Genomic DNA, 25,147 nt, shown 5'->3' with positions numbered 1-25,147 from the left:
GGAATGAACAGTCTAGGAGAGTGCTCTCTGGGTACACTGGCCCCCAAGTTATTTATATCATGGTTCATACATCAGAGGCTGGATTTAATGCCCTAAAATGTTTTTGACTTTAAGTACGATGATTCAAAGCTCACAGGAGGTGGAGAACTTTTTGAAATGTGAGAAGACAAATTGAGTTCAAACCTTCTTGAAATACTATAAATTTTCTTAAACCAAAAGGAACCCACCACATTTTGTATCACATATATTGCCTTTGGCTAACATTGCCAACCTCAGGGGCTTAACTGAGATCTAAGCTTGGTGTCTATTTTTTTGAGGTGCTGAATATTCACAAATTCACAGATAAGAGGGATGACAACTTTAAGTATGCCTATGCTATACCTCTGAAAGGGAGCCTTCTTTCACTTGGACACCTACCTATGGATTCATCTGTGCAATTTTGATATCTGACATTTCTGTTCTCTTTCTATTCTTACTACATTTCCTATACTGCATATAATGACATGGTATTAGAAGAAAAACCTGTCTTGAGCAGGTGCAAAACTTGCCAAGAAGGAGGAGTCTTTTCATTAATGTCAATTTTTGAGATCACAGACATTCAGTACTCAGTGGTACCATATATACAGCAGACATGATTTGAGTGTGCTCTAGCAGAATGGGTACAGCTATATGGCATTTTGGCACTTCTTATTTTTATTTAACACATTCTTCCCATCAGAATGAGTTACTGAATTCTGTGAAGGAAACAATACCCATGAAATACAATTAAAAAAAAAAATGTCCTCGACTTAGCAGAGCATAGGTTCTGCAAATTCTTCATACGACAAAAAGTCAACAGGATTTGTGCTTCAGGCTTCCTGCCCTAAGCCACAGGTGCTGCTGTTGGAAAATCCAGCCAGATCCCCCAGAATGTTCATTGTCCACCACTACTTTCATGTGCTACTACAGCTTTCAGAAGCAGTGACTTTAACAGTTCCTAGCTCACTAAGCATGACTGAATCCATGCCTTCTTTCCTTCCTGAGTTTTAAAAGCCTGTTGCAAATGACATTGGGCACATTTAATGGGGACTTCAGGAACAGCAGAATATAATATCCCTAATGCAAAGCCACATGGCTATGGCTACTTGCTTCCAAATTCTACTGGTTTTGTGCGTCCTGTCCTCTCCCTCTGTAGGATCATTAGAGGAGCTCCTTCTTTAGCCAGCCACTTATTTCCATGAAATTTCTAGTAATTTGCTTAGCTTCAAAATCTTTGCAACTCTTGATCAGCAAGTTAAAAATAATCTAGCAGATGGACAAAGACAATATCATTACTGAGACTTACTTTTGAAGGAAACAAACCAAAAAGCACATTGCTGAACTTGTGCCGTTTCATATGATAGTGTGTATATCAATACATTTAAAAAGTACTGTGGAGGCATGTAATGAGTTGCATTATATCAATTTTCCCCAGAGTTATTCCACAGAAGAAACATTGTTAAATAGTATTAAAACTCTGCAGAAATCCTGTTACTAAAAACAGCACATTAACACTACACAAACTCAAAGTGCTCTCTGCCTGTGTTAAAACAAATGACTAAATACACTAATGAATAAATAGGTGATATGAATACCAATATTTGGATCGTAAAGCTACTTTAAAAATAAATATTCTCTTGCCAAAAATTATTCTATTCACTTTACTTCAGTTCTAGACAGTTTTTTCTGCCGACTAGAGTTACTTCCTAATTGTCTAATAATTAAACAGAATCATGTCAAACTTAAACAATCACTAGTATTTTGCAATTGAATTCGTTATACAAACAGGCATATGCTTAACTTAAAACATTTGCTTATGTGCCTTCCTGAAGTAAGACTTAAATGCTCTCTTGTACAACACGAACAGCTCAGCCCACCTATTGAGAATTTACAACTTGAAAATGCAGGATCTGTAATTTTTACTATGAAAATAAGAAGAAAAATACTCATGTAGAAATGATATAATCTACAGTTGACACTGGAAAACCTGAAAATGCATTATTCAAATGCCATCAATCCATCTAAAATTTAAAGAATCAGCATGGAGAAACAGAAATGCAAGGATAATTTCATCTTTATTTAGGTTTTAAGATCTTAACACCGCAAGTAAGATTTCACTGAACTGGTAAAATTATTAACATAATGAATTTAAGGCAGCTGTTACATAGTGTTACATTAATATTTCAGTCAGACTGAACTCTTCTTCAGATACATTCATGCAATTAACTTCTATGCTGTAATTTGAAATATATAGGATTGCTTTGTTTCCCTGTATTCGACCTATCTGGTTAAGCTTTTCTCAAACAATACAGAGAATGGGCTCATTGTTCTTCTTGGCAGAAGTAAAATGATCTAATGACTTAATGATTTAATGACTTATTTGATTGAAGAAATGCATGTTAAGAATGCCTTGGAGATAAATATACATCTTATATGTGTATGACACATGCAAGCATGGAGAAATTGAAGGCTGAAACATTAATACTATTCTTAGCTAAAATCATTCCCCCCCCATATAAAATCCAAAAATATCCTTGCATTGAAAAGTGGGCCCATGAAACTTCCTCCTTTCCAAAAGATTCCTCTCCAGGCCAAGCTCTGTTGGGGATGAGAAATCTTCCATGGAGCCATAAACAATCCTCCGTGTTGCCTCTTACTGTTCACTCCAATTTTGGCTTTTCTTTTCCTTCTTCAATACCTGAAAACATACAGAGAGCAGCTTTTAAAAATCTCTCAATGAATACAACTGAAGGGTTTGCTTAGAGAGGTTCCTCTAATGCATTAATCTTTCTCTTCCCTTTATCGATGTTGTTTCTCCTGAACTTGCTCGCACGTGTTACCTCACCTGCTGTGAAGAAAAAGAGCATCTGCACACCTGATGGCAGTGGTTGTCCAGTAATGAGCTGCACAATCCTCCCTCCCTCACTCCCATTTTCAGATCAGCCTGACCCCCTGCTGCACGCCCAGCCTTTGACAGCTGCAGGAGTCTGGGAACACTTAGTTCCCTCACCTGCTCTGCTTACCTACTAGCAAAACAAATTAGATGTTACTACAGCTGAATCTAAACAAACAACTTTTTTTGAAAGAAAATTTTAATAATTGTGTTTCAGAATTTAATAATTTGAGGTCCCTCTCCATTTCAACACTGGATTTTTAAGTATTTGCAGGTACATCTCTCCTTTTTTCAAAGTACAAAAATGAAGAAACAATTACTGCTGAGAGCGTGCCTCTCTTCTTTGTAATGGCTATTTCTTTCAGTAGTATCAGGAGGGCTGAGCTGAGTGTAAGGTTCCTTAAAGAACTTACTCTAGCTGCAGGACTCATCTCTTTTCTATGCTGAGCAAAGCTTGGATCGGGCAGCAGACTGTGTTCTTTCTGGCAACGGAAACATTCAGCTATTTCACATGCCTATTCCTGGACAATGAATTACTATTGGTATCTGACAAAAGTATTGTTCTTCTGACTAAGCCCTCTCTGCCAGACATCTCAAATACAAATATTTCTTTTGGAGGTTTTCAGGCCTGCTGCATGGTGGAAAAGAAAGACTTATGATAACCAAAAGCAAAAAAGAAGCAATGTTTGAGAATGCTGAGAGGAAAATCCAGTCACAAGTAAGATCACCAGCTAGTGCAATATATGCATAGGCAGTAAGTACACTGTAAATCACTTCAAAAACATAGTTGATGAATTCCAGTATGGGAAACAATAAGACTCATCTGCAGTTAGAAAGCACAACTGCAGAGCTGCCTTGCTGAAAGAAACAACACCAAGACAAACGGGTCTGTGTGCTGCCAGCACCCAAGTGCAATGGCCCTGGGTGTTGCTGGCACACCGGTGTAAGGGGAGAGCCACAGTTGAAGGTTTAACAACCAAAACAAGAGATGGGGACCAATACATTACAGACAGTTTACAATGTTGCTCCGGAGCCAATCTTAAGTCTTCTCATAGAAGGAACTTTTCCAATAACTTTAAAAGCTGTTTTATTTGCCTTTTTGAAAGCACCTCTTTCCTTTCTTCTAAAGCACTCCACTGCAGATACATCAAATAGTTTGGCGGGAATGCAGATATCCTCAAAATTGTGGACAGACACTGGCTTGTACAAAGGGCAAATTTTTCCTTCCCTACCAAGTTTGTGGTTTAACTTGGAAAAACTAACTGCAAATCATTTTGTCAGTAGTGAGGCTCTATTTAATGCATCTCCAGAGGCAAATAAAAAAACTCCAAAACCAAACCAACCCCTTCTCACCCCAGAAATCTTCTCATGGCAGACTGTTTTGATTTGCAGTCTTGCTGCTCAAAAGCCCCTTTTAAGTGTACAGTTTTCAAATAACATTTTCCCAGGTCTCACATAGTGACAGACTGGTGTAATTTTACATCTCTGCTGTTTGTGGTGCTCCTGCCACATGCTTTGGGTTAAGTTTGTGCAAAGTGTTTCAAGCTCAGCAAACCAGCAGGTGACTCATGGCATTTTCTGTTTTCCAAGTGTTTGAGCCACAAAGGACTTGGGATCAATATTCCTTATCTATATGAAGGAAATGATGGAGAGGACAATAATGCCAGGGTAAACCTTGAAAGATGTTGGGGGAATGACCCAGTTGAGTTAGTTCCTCTAGGGTGGAGGGCTGCAAGGAGCAGGAAGTTTGTTATGCATACTTTGGAATAGTGGAGGAGATTTTCCACCATCTACTTATTCATGGACTTGCTAAGAATATGTGGTTCTTTACCACACTATTGTTCTTCAGACAGGACCTAGGTCAAGTGAAATTATTCCTTGCAGCTGCCTTTTTTCAGAAACACCTTTCCTGAATTAACTTAAAGAAGTTAAATAAATGTGAATTTGACATCAAACTGAGGACTGAATACACATCTTGAACACTATGACCAGTGATTGATGGTCCTAGAGCAAAATCTAAAAGGCATTTTACACCTGGATGCTAATATGAGCAAATGGAAGGTAAAACTGCTTGGAGCTTCTAGCATTAGATTCTACCTGGTATTGAAGGACTTGTTAAAGAGAGTTGTGTGTGCCATTACCTAACATGTGAATTTATTTCCCTCCAGTTGTGATTTGCCACAGCAGCAATTATGAATGCTGTTTGCTTATTTAATTCAATTTGATAAATGAGAAACATCTTTCATAGATAAAAGGAACCTACTTTTGATCTTGTGTTTGTCTTACTTTCCCTTTTCCTCTCCTCAGGAATGGGTTGCTTAGGCAGGATAGATGATGTGGAGTCTGCACAATTAAGTTTAAAGTGATCTTCCATTCCTGGTATTTCACTGACAAGAACATGTTAATTTTCCCTGAGTAAATTTATACGTGAGAAAACACCTTATACCTGAAAATACTATGAGAGCATATTTTCATTTTTCAGTCTAAGCTTACCATTAATGGCATTTGAACAGAATGATACTTTATTCTAGCTGCATTTAATGGATTCATCAGCTAATAAGTGGGTTGTAAACATCTCAGGTAATTGCCAAGAGCTCTTAAATTAGTAGTGTAAGTTATAAAAGAGAATACATATTCATAGCTCCTCAGGCTCTCCAGCAGCCATTCTGTTCATCCGTCTGTTTTTAAGGGCAGGCAAGCAAGATGTTTCAGTGCAACTTCTGTCATTTTCCTTTGTTTTAGTCAGCTTAAAACATTCTACACTTTCAGAAAAACATACTCAAGTGCTGATGGTGTATTTCACGAGATAATATTCTTGAAACAATACTCACATTTTTGTGTATCCCAGATGTAGTTGTTCAGGACTTCTCCCACCAAGTAGAATACATTAATTATTATGGTAACAGCTGCAAAAAAGATTACTTTGACACCTGGGCTGAGGTGCTCAAGAAGTGGGTACACCCACACTCCTGTAACGTGGTGAATCCAGCACACCCTGAAACAAAACAAAAATAAAATGCACTGACTCTTATAGCCCTGTTTTACGAAAGTAACTTGGCCTGTAGGCTTAGCTACTGAAACTCAAAAAGCAATTATGTGGAAGGCCTGCAAGTTGCAGCATGTGGATGACATCCATCCTGAACAGACAACACAAATGATGAAACTGACTGATTTCTCACATTCTTACTGCTTTGCTATCAATTTATTATGGGCAGTTGGCCAGTTTTCATCTCTGATGTAGGCAGGTATTTCCTTGCTCACTTATATTTTCCAAGGAAACCCCTGTTTCATGCCAAAGCTGGAAACTGCAGCAGCCTCTGTTCCAAGCACGTTCTTTATCCTAAGAGCATTCAGGGTTCTACAGGCTCTCCTACCATCTCTCTCTGCGTTCTGCAGTATCCTACTTTCACTTCATACACATTTGTGTTTTTCTTTCGCTTTCCCTCACTACACATGGTAATCAGTTTTTGGGTTTGCCAGAAGCATATGGTTTAGATTCTCTTGGAGAAAATAATTTCTTCAGCAACTATGTTTCAGATTGGTCCTCCTTTTCTTTCAGTCACCTGCTGTAATTTGGAATCTAGTAATTTTTATCTAGGTAAGATAAATACTTTTTTAAAAAGACCAAACAAAAACACAACTCAAAAGCAGTGCCCAGCCCCACAGCCAATATCCAGTAAAGGAAAAGGACTGATGGTGGTTTCCTGGTGACAGAGATTTTTTAGCATTCAGCTACAGAGGACATTGTTGGTATACTAACTCAAGAGACAGACTATCAGCTTTACTGCAATGTAGCCTGAAGGAGCAATACAGGTGTGTGGTTTTGCTGTGTATGGCTGCAGTGGACACTGGTATCCTCTGATGGGATCACTTTTGTGTTGAGATCTGATGCAGTGAGTGGTGAAGTAAGAGGGAGCAGAGAGAGTCCATGCATTCCAGTAGGTGGAAGTTAAGAAAAGCAAATACTGGCAAACAACTGAGCAAACATCTCAGAGGCTAACTGGGTAAAGTACTCAGTGAAGGCAGGCTGGGGCTTTGCTCGGTTCTCTTCAAGAATGTGAATCTTTTCCTTTCTGACCTGGAAATTTGAGAGAAAAGCACAGAGTGAAGCACAGCTACAGCAGCTGTACAGACTGTTATAGATGGGGATTTCCACGTCCACATTGCTTTGCTTCACTTGCTGATGTTTCTATTTGTTTAAGGAATATTTTTGATCACTAGATCAACAGCCAAAGGCTCCAAAAGGGCAGACACAGAGAAATCCACACAAAACTGTTACCATAAAATTCTGTCACACAGGAAGTACAGAATCCCTGTTTAACAATCACCCTGGAAATGTACATGGTTTTCATAGCTTCCCTCCTCCTTGGCAAAGCTTTTATTACAGCCAAACCCTTAACAGTTGGACACTTCACTTGGGAAACTACATGTGTCAGTAAATTAATCTGCATGATCTAAATGCAATTAAACCCCCTTTCTCCAAATCAGTTCACATATGGGAAATTATCTCGGTACTTTACAGTTATTTTCCCCAGTATTCTTCTGTGATAGAATTAACCTGACAAGATAAAATTATCTAGGAAGAAATGAAGGATTCCTGCGTAACCCATGGTAACAGGGGACACCATGATCCTCTTGATGAAAGAAAAAAGATGATTTGAGTAGAAGGTAATGGGATGTCTCCTACTACCAGGTTGGCTTAGCAGGGAATGTCTATTATCACCTAATAATTTTCAGTTTCATTTGCCTTTTTTTTTTTTCCCCCTAATGATCATTCTGTGAAAAACAAGCTCCAAGGAAAAAGACTGAAAAAGAGCCATTCTCTTTTTCACTTATTTTCTCTGGTGTGATGAAACTTCCCAGGATTATAAAGTACCTTTACAGAGGCACTTTTCAAGGGACCTTCTAAACAGCATCTACGTAGTCAACTTCATGAACCAAGTAGAAGTGGCTTTTACTAGAACATATTTATGCTAGAAAGAGGAAGCATTTTCTAAATCCAACCAATGAGGCACTGATGAGCTCCTGCATATCAGCTGTCTCTGGTTAGTTCAGGCTTTGTGGACAGCTCACGAACGCTGCTGCACTCCCTGCAGATGCTGCTCGTGCCTTCAGTGTAGCTGCTGCTTGCCTGTCCCCGGGGTGGCCACACTGTCAGCACTGCTTTGAGCACAGGAAGGACCAAGCACCGCTCTGCAGACAACAGTCATAAACCCCACCTGATCCTTCTAAAAATGAGCTACACCATGCTGCTGGTTGCGTTGGGGTGGAGTAATATTAGCCTCCTCTCCACTGAGCAGTGACACACTGACTGCTCCGGCATTGTCTGTACTACAAACGGGAGCAGCAAAGGGACGACTGCTGCCATGGAAACCCCACCTGGTGGCCTTTCTTAGTGGGTTCGCTCCTGCTGGAATACAGGCGGTCTGAGGTTGCACTAGAAAGGGCTGATCAACCATTTGCAAAAAGCTACCACACGAGAGTGCTGATTGCCAGAGTTAATGAATGCCTTCAGTGTTGCAATTCTAGCAGCCGTTACTCCTATCCAACCTCATTATTAGTTAAGCACAGGGAAGCAGGCATTAAGATTTACTTAGGAGTGCAAATCTAGATCAAATTGAAGACTTTGTTATTGAACAGGTGTCGTTTAGATAGAAAGAAACTGAGGAGAAAAAGTTTTAACTAAAACTGGACTGGCTACTTCTGAGAAGATAAAATTAACCTGAACCTCCCTGTGATTTGCAACAGTAGCAGCTGTATGGAGACATAACTGTATATTTTCAAAGATGAATGTGTTACAGGTCATGGAGTTCATCTAGGCATTTGTTAGAAACAGGAAAAAGAGAAGGAACGGAAATATTCACACATTGTATTCAAATTAAAATGTCTGTTAAAAAAAAAGTTGTTGTTTTTAGAATTTTTCAACCAGTTGGTGTAGAAATCAAAAAAAGCTATTTGAAAATGCAGAGTGTTGCTCGTTTTTCACAAGTCTGTCAAGAAAATGTGACTTTGTAGCTGGTTTTCACTTCTACTATACAGTAGATGCTGTATATCTCTCCTACCAAAGTAATCAAGAGAAAATGAAAACTATGCAGGGAACATAAACTTACATTTATTCTTTGGATATAGATCTTTCGTTAGTGAGGAAAAGTAAGCACAAAAATTTGTTGGAACCTTATGGTTTATGTGTACTCTGTCAGTTTAAATTATATAGCTGTAACAACAGCATGTGCAAGACCTTAATCCTGGTAGAATCAAGCTCAACAAGTGGGTATAATGGCAGATAATAACCATGACACCTCATGAATTTTGTAATGGGAGATGTTGCAGAAGGGAGCTGCTCCTTCATTGTGGCTACTCTCAGCTGTCACAGCTCGGCAGCACTTTGTGGTCTGGACTCTCAGAGAGAGTTTCCTCCCATGTCCTGCCCAGCTTGAGTCCTTCATCATAATCTGTAGTCATCAACAACCAGTACTATGAGTTCTGGAAAAAGGGGCTGTTGGATGAGGGGCTATACAACTTCCCAAGAGCAGCAAATGAAAGGACACAGAATAACAATGCATGACATAAAATGGGTGAAGAGCTCCCAGTTCTCTTCCTCGTGACAGAAGAATCACATCAACACAACTCAGAGTCAAGAAATTCAAATCTGATGATGGAAATATCTTTTTGAATGATACCTAATTAATCGCTGGAACGCTCTACCCTACCTTTCAGTGATACATCACTGAAATATAGATCTTCAAAAAAGTTTTGAAGTATGAAAGTCTGGAAGCCTACACAGTCCACTCCTCTTCACTAGGCCCTATCATTCAACTCTAGCAAGTTTCTGAAATCAGGAGATTCTACAAGCAATAAGAATGCGCACAATTATGCCTAAGTTTGAAGAGTACAAGGTATATAAACCACCAAGACCGAAGGATTTAAGCACCTATGTTTTGATATATGTTTTGGAAGAAAACTCCCCTTCAAGGCTGGTTGTTTCATAATGGTCTGCTAAGCTTTTCTGAAGCATCTGACATCAGCTACACCTGGAGCCCAGGTATATGACAACTCTCATCTGCGAACAGCAGTTCCTTTCTGGTTACTTCTTGCAGCAGCAAATCCTCTCCCAGATCTTCAGCGCTCTTTGTATTTCCAGTGACTGGCACAAAGGAAGGCTGAATCCTTGGTTCCAGACAAATCGTAGACCAGTTCCCAGTGGCTACTCTTTAATAAACAACAGAACATGGGCATTTTCTGCACCTTTATTTCATGACCTTTTCCAGCATCACTCTCTTCCTTTTCCACAAAGAGCGGTAACTTTACTCAGAGCTATTAAAATGTGGAATGTCTTCCAAATGAGGTGATGGCCTTACAGCAGCTGAGACATTCAAAACAAACAAATCATCTGTGGTTTTAGTGTAGGACCAATCTTGTGCTTTCAGGGACAGAAGCACAATGATCCACACTAAATTCGTTCTACTTCTGGTTTCTAATACTGATCGATGTGAGGCACATCTTCACAACTCCCCCAAAAAACACAGGAGAGTTTGTTCTGCATCTAATCAGAATTCTTAAGATCTCAGCTATATTAACATGCTGGGCTTCTTTTATTAACAGCCAGCGAGACCTAATACAGCTACACCAGAAATGTACATAGTTTACAAATTTTAAAGACTAAAATGTAAGTTCAATAAACAGTCATCATTTAGGAAATAACAGCAATCATCCCCTCTTGTTCCATTTTCTTAATACTGGATTCTTCTCCATTCATCTGAGTGGAGAACAATACGTGGGTCACAGGAATGTGGTACTGGTGTGGAGTGGCTTATGCTCTCAGAAGAAGACAAGTCATGAGAAACTGCAGCTGCAAATAATGTCACATCCAAAACATACTCAGCATGACATGGTGCTGGCATCCTCTGGGATGAAAAAAAGCTTAGCAGAAATTTGTGTTTATGTACAGGTAGCTACAATGACAGAAACTTAGCAGATTCACTGCAAAGCGCTGTCATCTCTGGCAGTCATGTATTTTGATAAATAATTTTTCATTTTAAATATAGTAATGGTTGCTATGCCTTCTTGAGCTATATTTTAAGGAGCTGCACAAGGAAGTGAGAACATATTACCCATGCATGTCATCTGTGATTGTGCTGTTGCTTTGACTGAAACATTTGAGGATGTGGAGGTGGAGGCAAGCCAGAAAGTAAGAGTCCGTAATGGCTCTGTCAGACCTAACAGGCTGGGCGTCCATACAGCCTTCTCTTGCTGAAAGCACTTCTGCCCTCCCACCCTCCTTCTGGGCCAGGTACAGGGGACGTTAATCTACCCCTGGCCTATTTCTTCTGCTTCTGTTTCTTCCTACTCTTTCCTGTTCTGGGCAGCTCCAGCTCCAACTCTTTTCTCCTCCTCTGCATTGTCTCAAGTATCATCCACTTCTACATCAGCCTTCTACTCTGATTTCAGAGTCTGTTTCTCTCTCCCTCTCCCAGCATTCCCTACTTACTTGTATGATTTCAGCTTTGAAGCTACTGACCTGTGAGCTATATGTTTCCTTATTCACTTACCTTTTAACTGGTGATTTTAGTTCATTTCTTTTACTTGCCCACAGGAAATTTTACATTTTGTTTGGCTATTTTTTTCTCTAACCACCGACTCTGCTGATCTTTATAGAATTTTATCCTCAGTGCTCACTTCCGAAAGCATGCATGATGCCCTTCCTACGTACAAACCCTCAGCACAGCCTAGCAAAGCCATGTTGTGTCTCTCCTGCTCCACTGGCACCACCAACCTCAAAAATCCCTCTGGTTTTTCAATCCTGCCCTTCTTTATCAAAATGACAGTCAATTCTCACCAAGCTTCACACTCTAACCCACCACCCCTCTCTTCTGAATGTCAAGGTTTGTCCTAGCAGTCTGTGCCAACATCTATTCTTTCTGATCTTCTCCTTCTATGGAGAATTGCTAGTGGAAATCCTACAGCAAGCCTGATAGAATCAATCTCAAATTCATTCCAAATCCTCAGTGTACATTCCTTTCTTAAATTTGTTCAATAAGAATTCAGAAAATTACCCCATCTAAATGCTCTCCCTCAGCAAATCCATGAAACTCTCCCAAAGTCACTTCAAGAGAAACTTTATTTTCAAATGAAAGTTTAAAAGCTCTTTAAATAGATTTATAAAAGAATTAAAGACTGAATCAAGTCCAAGCTTGGCACATGTGGAGGCAGCTCCTTGTGGATTTGAGATAGCAGTAAGAGAGTAGATCAAGTCTTTTGCTCCCAAACATGCAGCCCAGCACGACTACAACAGAGTCAGATTCTTGGGGTCTGCTTTTTGGCATCCTGAAGTGCTCAAAAGTAGAGGGTAAAAGAAAACCTTTTAAAATAAGTGTATTTGTCTCAGTTTATTTTAGGGACACATTAGGCTCTGATATTAGTTACCATGAGGTCATTCTTGTTACAAGGAGCAACACATTTCTGGCTCTTTTCTGTTCCTTGACAACCAACTCCATAAACTCATTGGCAGAATTTTCTGGTAGTACTGGCAAACACTCTGATTTTCTTAGCACTGTCTAGATTTAACAATTCAATACAAACTGTGACCTTTTCAAGCCATGCTAAATAAAGCCAATAGGCTTTTCCCATCTTATCCCATGGCCTCGATCCTGAAAGTCCATGTATGGTCTGCAACAAGCAATGCAAATCTGTGAGTGCTCTCCTGGGGCACAGTTCCTTGTGAGCTCTCTCTCACAGAGAGTGCATGAGCTAAGTGTGCCTACTCAAAAACTCTTTGACTGAAGGGAGAGAATGAAAAAAACAAAACAAAAACAAAACAACAACAACAACAAAAAAAGCAAAGCAAAAAGCAAAACAACAACAAAATCACCAGAAAGAAAAACAGAAAAAGCTTTTACTCTTCAAGAAAGGATGTTTCTCAGAAAACAAGTCTCTGAATCATGCTCAGGAGATATCAAGTTATTTAGCTATGTTATTCCAATTTCAGTGTTGCTATTCAGAATTGTTTGCCAGCTTTCTTATTTACCAATTACACTTAAAAAAGCATTTGCTATTCTACCACCTCTTTCTTACATTACAGATTCAGTAACATACAAAATAAGACAAGCTTTCCTCTACTTGGAGTTGAAAAAAACATTCACAGAATCAAACCTAAACAACATCCTCCTGTATGTTCCTTTCTAGTAAAAAGTGCAAAACAATACATAAAACATGTAGGATGGTAAGAAAGTTTCAGCTGAGATGGGAAGAAAATTCAAAATTCAAGAACAAAACACAGAGAACATATGATTAGCAACTGCCTTCACTTTATTCCAAGATTCGCAGTGAAAACACTTCTGCAGAGGGAAAAATGGAATAGGAAAAAGGACAAATTCTCAAGTGGCAGATCCCTAAATTCTAGTTAAAAATACATAAACCATGAACTAAGCCCCAGACTAGGACCCATGGTCAACCCTAGGTACAAAGGAAGGAAGTTCCACCAGGCTGTATGGAACTAGATTATTTGCAGGTATAGTCTCATTTTAATACCCTGTGCTAACCTTGAGGGTTCTGCCACCAAGGACAACAAATCCCACTTTAGCAGTTCCAAGCCTTCTGAGTGACTAAGGTCTCTACTGCAATATGGCCACTTGGCAGCAGGAAGACAGTGGATTTCAGCTGTGAAAAGAAGGCACACCCTGAACAAGAGGGATGATGAACTCCTCACTTCTCATACTTTCTGGTAGATTTTTTCAACCTGTGAATAAGATATATCATATTGATATAATGGATTTGGCTTGCAGCTCCTCAAGCACATCCTGGATAAAGTCTTCATTAGCACCTGCAGGCTGAAGACATGCAGAACTTGCAAGCAATGGCACAGTGTAACTTTTGTCTGCCTCCACTAACCTGCAAAGGCCTCCTTCCATAATAGCAGAATGAGAAATGGGTTGTATGTGTATAATTTAGCAGGATAAACTTCTAAGATTGTCTCATCTCATTTAAAAAGAAATCACAACTTGGAAGAAGGTGAATCACTTTAGAGTAGCCGTATCTGTTACAGATGCACTGCAGTAGGCAGGATCAAGCTAGCTGAGCATCACACTGATACTTAAAGATTCTTAAAAGATTTTAAGACACATCTGGTTTTATTTCACTTGTAAAACTGGACTGTTTAAATTTTAAATTTTTATTAAATACCATTGCATGTGTCTAATTAGATGATTTTGAGAAAACGGGAATTTGCAGAGGAGGTAAGGTATAGGTAACTCTGCCATAGGTAACTCTGCCAATCTGTCTCCAGGCACCATTAGAGGAAGGTCAAGAACTATCACAGTTAAGCATTACTATATATGGGTTAAAAACCTAATTACTTTTTCCTGAAGGAATAATCATGTGCCTTTTTGCAGGAGGCTGTCCTTATCGTACAATTACAAGTATTATTCTTTTTTAAGAAGGGTATGTATGTTTATAAAAGCAAATGGCAGAACGTGGCTGTTGTCCTGGGACACAGCATCCCACTTCAGCTGGATTAATAGCATTGTATGATCACTGAGTGTGTGTGGATATGTATGAATAATGACCTCTCTTTCACTGGACCAAAGGCACAAATTGCATAGTTGAAGAAGTGTGATAGGACTGCCTTGGGACCATGTTAGTATTGCATTAGTCTTATCTCTCTTGGCTGGTGGAAATTTTAGAAAATACCTTCTTAGCTGAGAGAAAGATGTTGTGAATTGAAAAGAAAGAATATGAAATGGGGGTCATGAAATGCAGAAAGGATAAAGGATAGATGGCATCAAAGGAGAAATAAATAAAACAAAGGTTTAGTGAAAAATAAATACTAGGGTGACCAAAGTATATTAACTCTGTCATGCAAGTCAGGTGCTTGACTAAAAACTGCCCAAAGACTTAATTTAATGTTGTATAAGAAAGATTATTTCTGTTTAATTTCTCACCAGCGTTTGCATTTCTTAAAACAAACTTTAGAGTGTTTGGATAACTGACTTATTCTGTAATCAATTTTACAGATAGAATTTATGAACTAGTAAAAAAAAAAAAAAAGACAGTGTTCTATCTTTTCTGTTGCCGCTTAAATACTGATGCAGGAAATCATTTGCCTATTCTCAATTTTATTTGATAGAACAAAAACCCCAAGCAATAAAACTAAGGTCCAAGGAAAACATTTAGCTTGAAAAAAGGTTGAAAAATGTACCCTTGGAAAGACCACTGCTTACATGGGATTGTTCAACAAATTCCTGTTGTGTGAGGTTTGGCATATACTTTCTAAAAATATAAGCATCTGGGGAAACCAGACAAAGCCCAGGTCTTGGACCAAACGAGGCATGCAGCGTGAATCTGTTAGCGATTATATCCATAATGAAATATGTGCCCAAATTTAGCAGTACAAACCCCCCAATACAATGTGAAAACACAGCATGTACAGCCCTTACCATAAAATATAGCCAACAGCGAAGGTGCACACTGCAGCCAGTCCACAGCTCCTGCTGGGATACTGATGATGTGTTGTTCTCATCTCGATTAATACAAAGGGCAAAACTGTTGTGTGCTGGAAAAAAACCAAAACAATGGGGAAAACCAGGTGATACAAATGGTTCTCTATATTTTCATTTCAATTCTACAGTAAGAAACTTAATTGCAGACACCTGAAGACAACTCTTGATGGTTAGAAAGACAAGGTAAAGTAACTATAAAATTGCTCAATAACCCAACCAGTGTCATCTCTAATATGTCCAATTGTTTGAGAGAGCAGAGGAAAACTGAGTAACCAGAATGTGCTTTTTCTTTTGTTCAGGAATCCAAGGCAGATACTCAGTGAGTAAAAAGGAAGTGTGTCATGAAGGGACACAGGACCCAACCCCAGTCTGGCCCTGCAGTTGCTCTGCGATCCCTGCCACGTCACTTCAGATATTTCAACCATTCTAGTTGGAAGACAATGCATCTGGTTTTCAGAGAGTAAGTATAAACAATGCCAAATGAATGAATATAAATGGAGATATTTAATGCTTCTGGGAATTAGGTTTAAATGTATCTCAATCTGGGAACTTTGAAAACAGGGGACATATTTTCAAATTATAGCATCAGTACCTCTGTTCCTCCATCTGCAAGACAGAAGCAATTATGTTCAGAAAGGTGTTGTGAATCTTAATTTGTTAGTTGCGCAAAATAGTTTTAGATTCCCAAATGAATCATATGAAAGCCAAAGCTGTAAAAACCATTTTCAGCCACTTGTCTTTATTTAGCTGTGGAACTCCTTATTTTGTTATTTTCCCATACACATTTCCTACACTGCCCCTTCTGAGAAGGTCTGTTCATCCAATTAATGTCAGCAGTATGAAAAACTGCATCCAGCCTGCCCCCAACACTCAATGTCTACATTTCAGAGTGCTGGCAGGCATGAAAATATACATAAATAAAGAATAAATGTGCCAGGAAATAAACCCCATAATTTCTGAATATACAGCTCACTTAAGACCAGCATTACTGTTGACTCCAGAAACATAACCTGCCTTGCCTCCATGGAGTCAAGTTTTTGCTGGCATCTAAAGGGAATTACTTCAGTTGAGAGCTTAACTCCAGGGCTTGGTAAGACTGATTGTGAACTCTTCTGCCCACGCCACAGGAAGGCCTGGAGGTGTAAGGATTGCAAGGGCAGCCTAAGTCCTAATGCAGGTTCAGCCTTTTCCCAAGTACTTGATCACCAACTGGAAAGGAAAGTTATGGCATACACTGGCCACATTCTGCCATCACGTAGTTTTGGGGGAGGTTGGAGGGTCAGATTTTTAAGTTTACAATAATTACAATGTAAACCCACACTGACTTTCACCTGCATGCAGATAGGAGAGGCACGGAGTAGAAATATCTTGGTGTGGACTTCAGGTTCAACTGAGAAGAAACACAGTGGGGTCTAAGCCTTTGAAAACTGCAAAGAAGAATGGCTTGAATGGGAAATGGTAAGATAATGGAAATGCTCTTGCTGAGAGATGTAGCATAACTGAATTGGTTATCTGCTCTGATTTTCAATGCATTAGTAATTAATGACTAGCATTTGGAGAATGTTAGGTGGATAATACAGCAGTTAGGGGAGCTTCCATTTTCTTCATCTTTTAACAACTTGTTCCACCCCCATCCCTTTAAATTGTATAAATCAGCATCAAGGGAATGCAGAGATGTTTTACATGTGGTCTGCTATAAAGCTGCCCACCATTAGATGAGAGGTCTGTGAGCCGCAGAGGACCTTCAGAATCCACGATCAGGGACGGACAGCAAAGCAAGCCCTGGAGATTCACCTGCACATCTTGTGTGTGTATGGAAAAGGTCTCCAGGAAGACAGAGATCAGTGCCGTGCTCTGCAGAGCTCTCAAAGCAGAGCAGCTGGAGGCTGTGCAAATGTCTCCTGCCCTGCCCCCATAACTTATTCAGAAAAAAACCCAGAAGAAAACAACAGCTATTAATTCCAAACTCCACCCTTGATACTCCTTGTACAATGTATTCTTGTAATCCAGTAACTTAGTTTTAAGTCTACACTGTGGATGATTGTTACAGAGCTTGTGAGCTCGGTTTCTCCATGTAAATGTTTACTGCTTTTGACACTGCTTGTAGATGAGCTCCTCATTGATGATAACAACTCAACAGCTTGGCAATTAAAAAGTAGTTAAAATAATTTCAGTAATCAAGTCTTAATCTTGAATACTCTTCTCCTTTCCCTCCTCTCAACTCTTGTGGTTATATAATAAAATAGGTTATTATTTTCCTAAATTCTCACTTCTGCTCTTTTCTATAGGTAAGGGGTGGAGGGGAAAAGCAGATAATGAGCTGTGCCACTAAAGAGTTTGTGTACAAAATCCTGTTAAAAGTACAGTGGATTTAGAAGTGTAAGGAGAAAATCAGAGATGTGTATGTTTCATCTCAGTCTGTTAGAGCGAATGTCAATGCTACATGCAAACACTGCAGTTTTACAAATTTGGAGTAGGAACTTTGGTTTAAAATGCTTTTGTGAAAGTGTCACTCTAAAAAGCTGCTTCAGATCCTTTACCAAACCACAACCAAGATAAAATTTCCTTTCTCTACATTTCAGCTCCTCCAAAAACCTTGATTTAAAAAACATGAAATTTTGTAGTCTGAGATACCTTCTATCCAACAGTCCCAATTAAAACTCTAGACTGAAGCATAGTGAAGATGATCAGGGGTCAAATATGCTTGCAGTGGGATCCATCAGGGCTGGGTATTCTGCAGGGGGCCTAAGATTTCATATCCTCTAATGTTTTTGCCACCTGATTTCTGAATAAACAAGCCAGTGGGAATCTGAGGCTTAGAGAGAAAATAGCATTGATATTTCCCCAACCTGCCTAAAGATCACGCTGTGCTGATCAAACATAGCCGACTGGTACCTCTGGGACTGATCCCTTTCACTTACTGGCACGCAGGGGGACAAAAACACATTTCTCACCTTGTTTGCCAAAGTATCTCCTGGGGTTTGCTTACTTCAGAGAAGGCTGAGGAATGAGGAAGTTCAAATAACAAGGAGGTTTAAACAGTGAGGATGATTAGCTGCTCTAACAGCTTTCCAGTAGTTGCCATTATGCATCATTAAAAGTTTTTAAGAAAAGAACAAATATATAATTAGAGTGTAATGACTAGTATAATATTATGATGCTAGCACTACTAATTAATGCTATATTGATAAGGCAGTTTTAATAAGGACTAAGTAGTTACAAGCAAAACTGTATTTTTACCTGGACATCCTATTCCCTTCCCACTGAGACCAGCTGCCCCTGTGAGATAGTTTTGCTTGCATGACTGCTGACACAAGAGATTTGTGCTGAGCACCGCTGTGGCCACACCAGAGAGCCCCATTCCCACTGTCTCAGAAAGGCAACTCTTTCTGCATATGTTCCCTGTGGTGACTGCAGGCCCGGGGTAGTTCCCAGCCCCCAGCTCAGCCCAGACAGCAGTGGGGGAGATAGCAAACTCTGTTATCATTAGCAGGAGCTCTCAGACAGAGCTTTTTCAGAGCTCAGTAATTGCATCTACTTGCAAGAAAATGCACCCTATCCACCTGTCGAGGTGTGACTGTGGTGCTATCTGCAAGGTGTCCTCGCAGCCACAAATCCCTTTTTTTCTCTGGAGTGCCAAGACAGCAGCCCTCAGGCCCATTTTTTACCCCTCTCTGAAGGATTCATCTGCCAAGACTACTTTGTGAGCTGAAGAGCTGACCATAAGCCCTCATTACCCAGCCACGGTACTGCCCTGCCCAGACCCCTCACTGCCTGCCCCTGCTGCTGGAAAGGCAGCTTTGATAAATCTCCTCGCTGGGAAGTGCTGGTTTCAGCAGAGTAGAAAGCTGCAACTTCCTCTCATTCTGTGTCTATCACACGGCATTGCTTTCCAAGGACCCATCACCTACAAGTGGTGAAGAAAAATGGCTTGCCAAATCTCCAACTGCCAGAAAACAGAGAAACCAGCACAATGCACCAAGCCTGGACGAAATGTGTGGGAAGGTTATGGAGAATCTGATCCACAAGACACTCTGGAGACTGACTCCGAAGAAGCAGCTTCTGAGTGAAGCTGAATTAGCACACACTATAAAAAAGCCATCCTGGGCTCTTGCAGGTGGATTAATTCCTAGAGCCACTGCCATAGCTTCCTGAGAGAAACTCTGCTCATTAATAACACTTTAAAAGATATTACTAAAATATGTACCACCCCCCCCACGGTATATATGTGCCTAATGATATTTGAGACCAGAAAATCACATTACAAATATGCACCACAACTGCAATGACGGCTTGGGAAGTTGAGCTTTGATGGAGGACTGTGCCCGTTTTAGGTGTTTTCTACAACAACTAGTTGTAAAAAAAGATTTAATGCAAATGAGGTACATTAACAATGAGTTCTGTAACAGTCTTGAGGCAATTAAGTGCTCATTCTTGAAAGCCTGATTATATATTTTATCTTCCAACCAGTAAGTGCTGCTTTTTTTAACACTGGTTTCAACAGTACCTTACTTGGCCTTTTCTCCCTCCCTTAACTGTGTTTTAAATTGAATCTTAAAACTTTTCAAAAGGTGCTAAATTGACTGCTTTGCATATTGTATCATCAACACAAACATGGTAGTGATGTCTGCCCAAGTAATCCTCCTGATCTGCACCAACTGCCCAGAACTGCCTTTATGACAAGGAGTTCTGTCTACAGAGGCATCTCAGATGCCCAGGTAGCTCACAGAAGTTCTGTAGGAATGGTCAAACTGTTTGAGGATCACCAAAAATTGTGATTATAATTCAATTCAACCAACAGACTGTGACTTGTTACTCAATTTGATCAGACTAAAAACTATAGGGGTATAGGACATTTTAGTTCGATGGAAATACTGTGTACCTCTGAGGCCTACCTCATGACATTCAGCCCATACTCTGAAGTCAGTGAAAGCCCAGTGACAAGAAAGGAGGCCCTGCAGTCCACCAACATATTAACTGATCGACTGGGAGCCTCCTGGCAGTGCTGGTGTGCCCTGCCTGTAACAATGAGGCTGCAGACAGGTTTTCACCCACAGAACTTGTGCAGCCTGGGACCTGTAGGGCTACATCTGCCACCCAAAGCTGTGTCCACTTCGATGCCTCTGCCTTAGCAAGGGCAGCTGCTTCAACATCTGCTAGGGAAACTGCCCTGCAGCACACTGCCACTGTGCCTGAGACTTACGCTGGTATAAATTTGGCAGTGCCCCCCTTCTTTGCACTCTTCTGTGCAAACTGCTGTGTTTTCTGGCTGCCTCTACTTCCTGCCTTTTAAAATTTGCCTATAAAATATAGTTTCCATCAACAGGATGTTACTCTTCCTCTTTTTCTTCTGAACTCGCAACAAGATTATGTTGTTAAACAGCTGCTTCACATCAGAATGAGTGAAACAGTCTGTCTGCCACTCTTTCTTCCCTCTCAGAGGCTGGTGTAGCACCTTGAGATAAAGATTTTACAGAAACCAGCAGCAAACTGATCTACACCTATTTCTCTAAATTTAAAACCACTACTAGTGTGCTTACCCTAGAAACCAATACTAATAGGCCTAAAAATCCCTACAGTTGTAGTCACTGCCATTTGTAGAGTAACAGTAGCAATAAAGCTCATTTTTCTGCATGCTCCTAGCACACTACCATGGAAAACCAGATCAGGAACTAGTAAAATAGGGGCATGATTATGATTTACTCCTTGAGAAACTTCTGAAAAAGGAACAGCTGGCAAGAGAGTATTTATGTGTTGTCTGAAGGATGATACCTTCTACCAATGCAGCCTAATCCATAAAGAGAGCAGCAGGATATCAGAGCTGGGTGTGTAATAAATTGGAATCCTTGAGTGAGTCTGAGCCCTTATGAGACTGAAAGTGCTGGTAGCACTTTTCCTCTTACAAATGAGAAATTATGACTATTAAATGAGACATGCTGATGCACAGGATGCACTCCAAGGCAGCCACAGACGGCTCACTAATTGTTAGGATAGGTTGGAGGGAGGAAGAAGTATTTTATGATCTAAACAAAGACCAATACCTTACAACGCCACAAAACACACAAGAGCTAAAGATAACCATTTTCAATCAATATGAGAGTGTAGAGTTCTTTGAAATGAAAATTAATACTTCCTCTTTAATGTTACCCCCTCTTTTGCTCCTTTCTGTAGAAAAACACAGCGGACATGGCATGCCTGACTTAAGAGGATCTGTATCACTTTCTCCACGCATACCTGATGTTGACAGCTTTGTTCTTGTTTCTTCAGACACATGCAGTATATACTATATATTGAAATAGCAGTGTCAATCTGATCTCACCCTATGACTGTACTAGTGTCAGGGAGGTTATATATAGGTGTTTATCTATAGAATTTCCACAGTGCCAATCACTAAAGCACTTCAGCGCCTCAAAAGCGTTACTAAACATACCCTCACAGCGGCCCTGATCTGTAGGAGCAGGATATCCTATCCTCATTTTGACGGAGGGGAAGATGGAGAGGGCATGCCTCACTCAAGGTCACATAGGGTAGCTACAGAGGAATGAAGAACCACATCACATTCCTCAGTTCCATTCCTGGGTGTTAGCCTAAGATGAGCAAGCATGTATAGAGAAATAACAAAAATTTGGTATGAAAGCCAATCTAATTCTTCAAGTTTATAGCTCTGAGGCATCTTGGCCCTTTCAGCATCTACCAGTTGTCACCCTGATTGACCTCCTGTCCTGATTCCCCTCTGCTTTTGGAGGCTTCTTCAATTGCCTCTTTCTGAGCTGTCTGTCTCTCTTTCATCTCAGCTCCTGCTGCTCCAAGCTGCTTTCTTGCAGCTCCCATCCCTAATACCTTAACATGACACACAAAGTCTTGGTCACTTGGACTTGAAACAAGATGAGGGCAGGGACCAGACACAGTACATACAGTATAGCAAAACTGTGTAAAACCAGTTCCATATTGCCAAATGGAACAACATTGCTACATGTTTCATTTTCTTTGACTTTGTTTCATTCAACACAACTTTTCATGCTTGTCATGCATGCAGCTATCATTAAACACATGGCAAGTCCAATGTCATATAAAATCAGCTCTCTCCTCTTGCTGGGATCCCTTAGCCAGGCTTTTTTACTCATTCTGTGCCATGCCCAAACTCCCCACTCTGCTCCTGCCAGCAGGCACTGCTTGACCCTTAGCTAACTTTTAAAATACAACACAATCAACAAAGTCCTGGTTCTGTGCACTCAGCCACAGCTGAGCAAACCCTGTAGACCCTAATTTACTTTCAACCTCAAGTCCTTATTTTTGCCATAAAACCCTTAAAAGAAACATGCTACTAACAACTTGGAATATACACACAGATATATCCTGTACAAGGAGCACTCATTAATCACAGTGTTATGCAAATTAGTTTTTCTACATGTTTTTCTCAGTTTATTTGCCAGTTGAACCACCTGCCCTAGAATTTCTCAGACTACCATTTGCAAAAAGGTGTATCTAGGCAAAGAAATATATTGTTGTCTCCTAAAATTATCCTTGAAATCAACGTTTATACATACACACACTTTTACACGTGTTACCAAGATTTAATTTGCTCAAATGAATATTTGACTGTTTTTACAGGTCATGCTGAAAAAGTCCTTGTAAAGTCATTAAGCCTCATGCATTCCTAGCAAAAAAAGCACTAAAGAGAACGTGAAGATGTATTTTACCAATGGTTTAAATGAGATTGCTCATATGGAAAACAGTATTCCCCTCTCTGAAAAGTGAACTCTTTCCATACCATGACTTGAAGGCCTCAAAAGGGGGAAAATAATCTGTATCAATATGTTTTCTAAATCTCTTTTACCAATTTGTAAATTTTATCAGTAAATAAAGTATTCTATATTAAATTCTAACATCTGGCAATCTCCCAGGACTAGTTCTAAGGCTTTCACAGAGGGATATTTTTGGCTTCATGATAGCCAAAGTATCCTCTTTCCAACCTGAAAACATTGGACTCTGAATCTGTCACTGGTCCAGGACCAAATATTGCTTGTCCTGGACTTTGGGCGAGTATAATTTGGGGAAAGAAATTCCACATTTCGGAAAATAAAAAAACCCCATTATTTCTCAGTTTCTTTTTCAAGTGGTGACTCTTTGACGCTATTCGGAAATCTAAAATCTTGGAAGTGGTTACTGAGGGACTGGATTTATTAGGTGTTGTGTGGGTGAGGTAGCCAAAGGTCAAACTTCAGTCTATCACATGGTGATTGCAACTATCTGCAATGTGGTTCAAACAATTTATCTCACAGACATTGTTATTATCTTTATTTCATTGTTTCTTTACATTGTACATGTAAACTCCTTTAACAAATAGCTCTAGAGGACATAACCTGCTAAGGTTTTTTGCTGTATTACAGAAAGCAGTAGCAGACTAAGGTGGGAACAGTCTTACTGCTGCACCCAACAGTCTCTCCCTCTGTCCGATTTTACTGGAGTGCATTGCCCTGAGTCTTCTAAACAGCACATACCCCACTGCAAGGCAGAGGTGCATGCCTGTGCAACAGTGCAGGGCTAAGCTGTGTGACAGCAGCTGCACACGAGTGGCTACTGCTGAGTCACCCAACAGACGGTGACGAGCCATGGCCAGGCATCAAGGCAGCTGCTGGTCTTGCACTCTGTGCTCAGGATGCAGAAGGCCAAGGCTGGGCTTAGTGGCATCACCAGATTACTAAGACCAGGAGTGACTAAGGCACTAGCATGTGTTGAGGTGCAGGGAAGAGGTGGTACATGGCAGGGGCATGGGGAAGCCAGGAGCCATGGGCTGGGTTCCTGCATCAGTTGAAAGGCAGATGGAGTAGCAGGTATGGTTGAAAAACTTGTTGAGGGCAAAAACGAGTTTGTGCAGGAAAGCAGGGGAAGGATGGAGATGCAGCCCTGCTTGTGGGTCTTCTAGAGCTGCTTCTCCTCTGCAAAGGTGGCACACGAGCAAACAAGTCTGGGGAACATCTTGAATGAACACCTTCTACCATGAAAACACACTGACATTGCCTTCTTGTTTCACCCACTGTATGACACACTTTATTTAGTAGAGTCATTTTGCTTCAAATGCAATTAGTTATAAATGCTATTGTTCATCTTAAAACACCTGTTATTTTGATTGATAGTAAAAGCCTACACACCATAGTAAAGACAGCAATGTTGGGCACAAAGACATCACAAAATCTATAGCCTGACCCTTTAAAACCCAACTTGAACCATCAGATTTGACTTACGAGACTACTAACAATAGTGCTTCATGCAAAAAGAATTAGGTTAAGGCTGGATCAGGCTAAGTTGCCAAACAAACCCTGGCATAATTAATCAAGAATATTTCAGAAACAGATCACCTCCAAGAGTTTATTGATTTCCTGTCATGACACGTTTTCCTCATGAGGTGCTACAATGCTATGTATCTGAGATGTGCTGGCGTGTATTTTTCAGTGACTAAGCCTTGATCTATCTTCCTGGATTCCTGCCACTGGTGCACTGACATCTGCAACTACTCATGTTTGACAGTCTCATGCATGAGCTATGTGGCTTCCAACTTGGATGGGATTAGTATAGGAGACTTTCAGAATACTTCAAATGTAATTGAAAGCAGATAAATACAAGGGTCTCAAGAGGGTGGCATGCTTTTTACAAATGGAATCACATTAAATCCCGTGTATAAATGCTTGGACTAAGAAAGATCTCAGTGCTAACCAGTATAGTGTGCAAGAAAGTGCACTTT

The 25,147-nt window shown here is 40.2% G+C and overlaps 1 protein-coding gene across 1 annotated transcript in view; it reads right to left on the bottom strand.

Annotated features, from left to right (window-relative positions):
- Positions 1–2,074: 2,074 nt before the first annotated feature.
- AIG1 (androgen induced 1) overlaps positions 2,075–25,147 on the bottom strand; it is a 124,995-nt gene continuing 101,922 nt past the window's right edge. Inside the window, exons 4-6 of the mRNA XM_066178996.1 lie at positions 15,343–15,458; positions 5,743–5,906; positions 2,075–2,716 (exon numbers count right to left, since the gene is read on the bottom strand). Coding sequence (XP_066035093.1) covers positions 2,679–2,716; positions 5,743–5,906; positions 15,343–15,458 — 318 coding nt within the window. The 3' untranslated portion in view covers positions 2,075–2,678. The remainder of the gene's footprint in view (positions 2,717–5,742; positions 5,907–15,342; positions 15,459–25,147) is intronic.

Source organism: Chamaea fasciata, unplaced genomic scaffold (assembly GCF_029207755.1).
Source record: "Chamaea fasciata isolate MVZ Bird 193981 ecotype frontalis unplaced genomic scaffold, bChaFas1.0.hap1 SCAF_3, whole genome shotgun sequence".
Lineage (NCBI taxonomy): Eukaryota > Metazoa > Chordata > Aves > Passeriformes > Sylviidae > Chamaea > Chamaea fasciata.
Note: the sequence above shows the minus strand (reverse complement) of the source record. Positions and strands in the feature narration are given on the sequence as shown.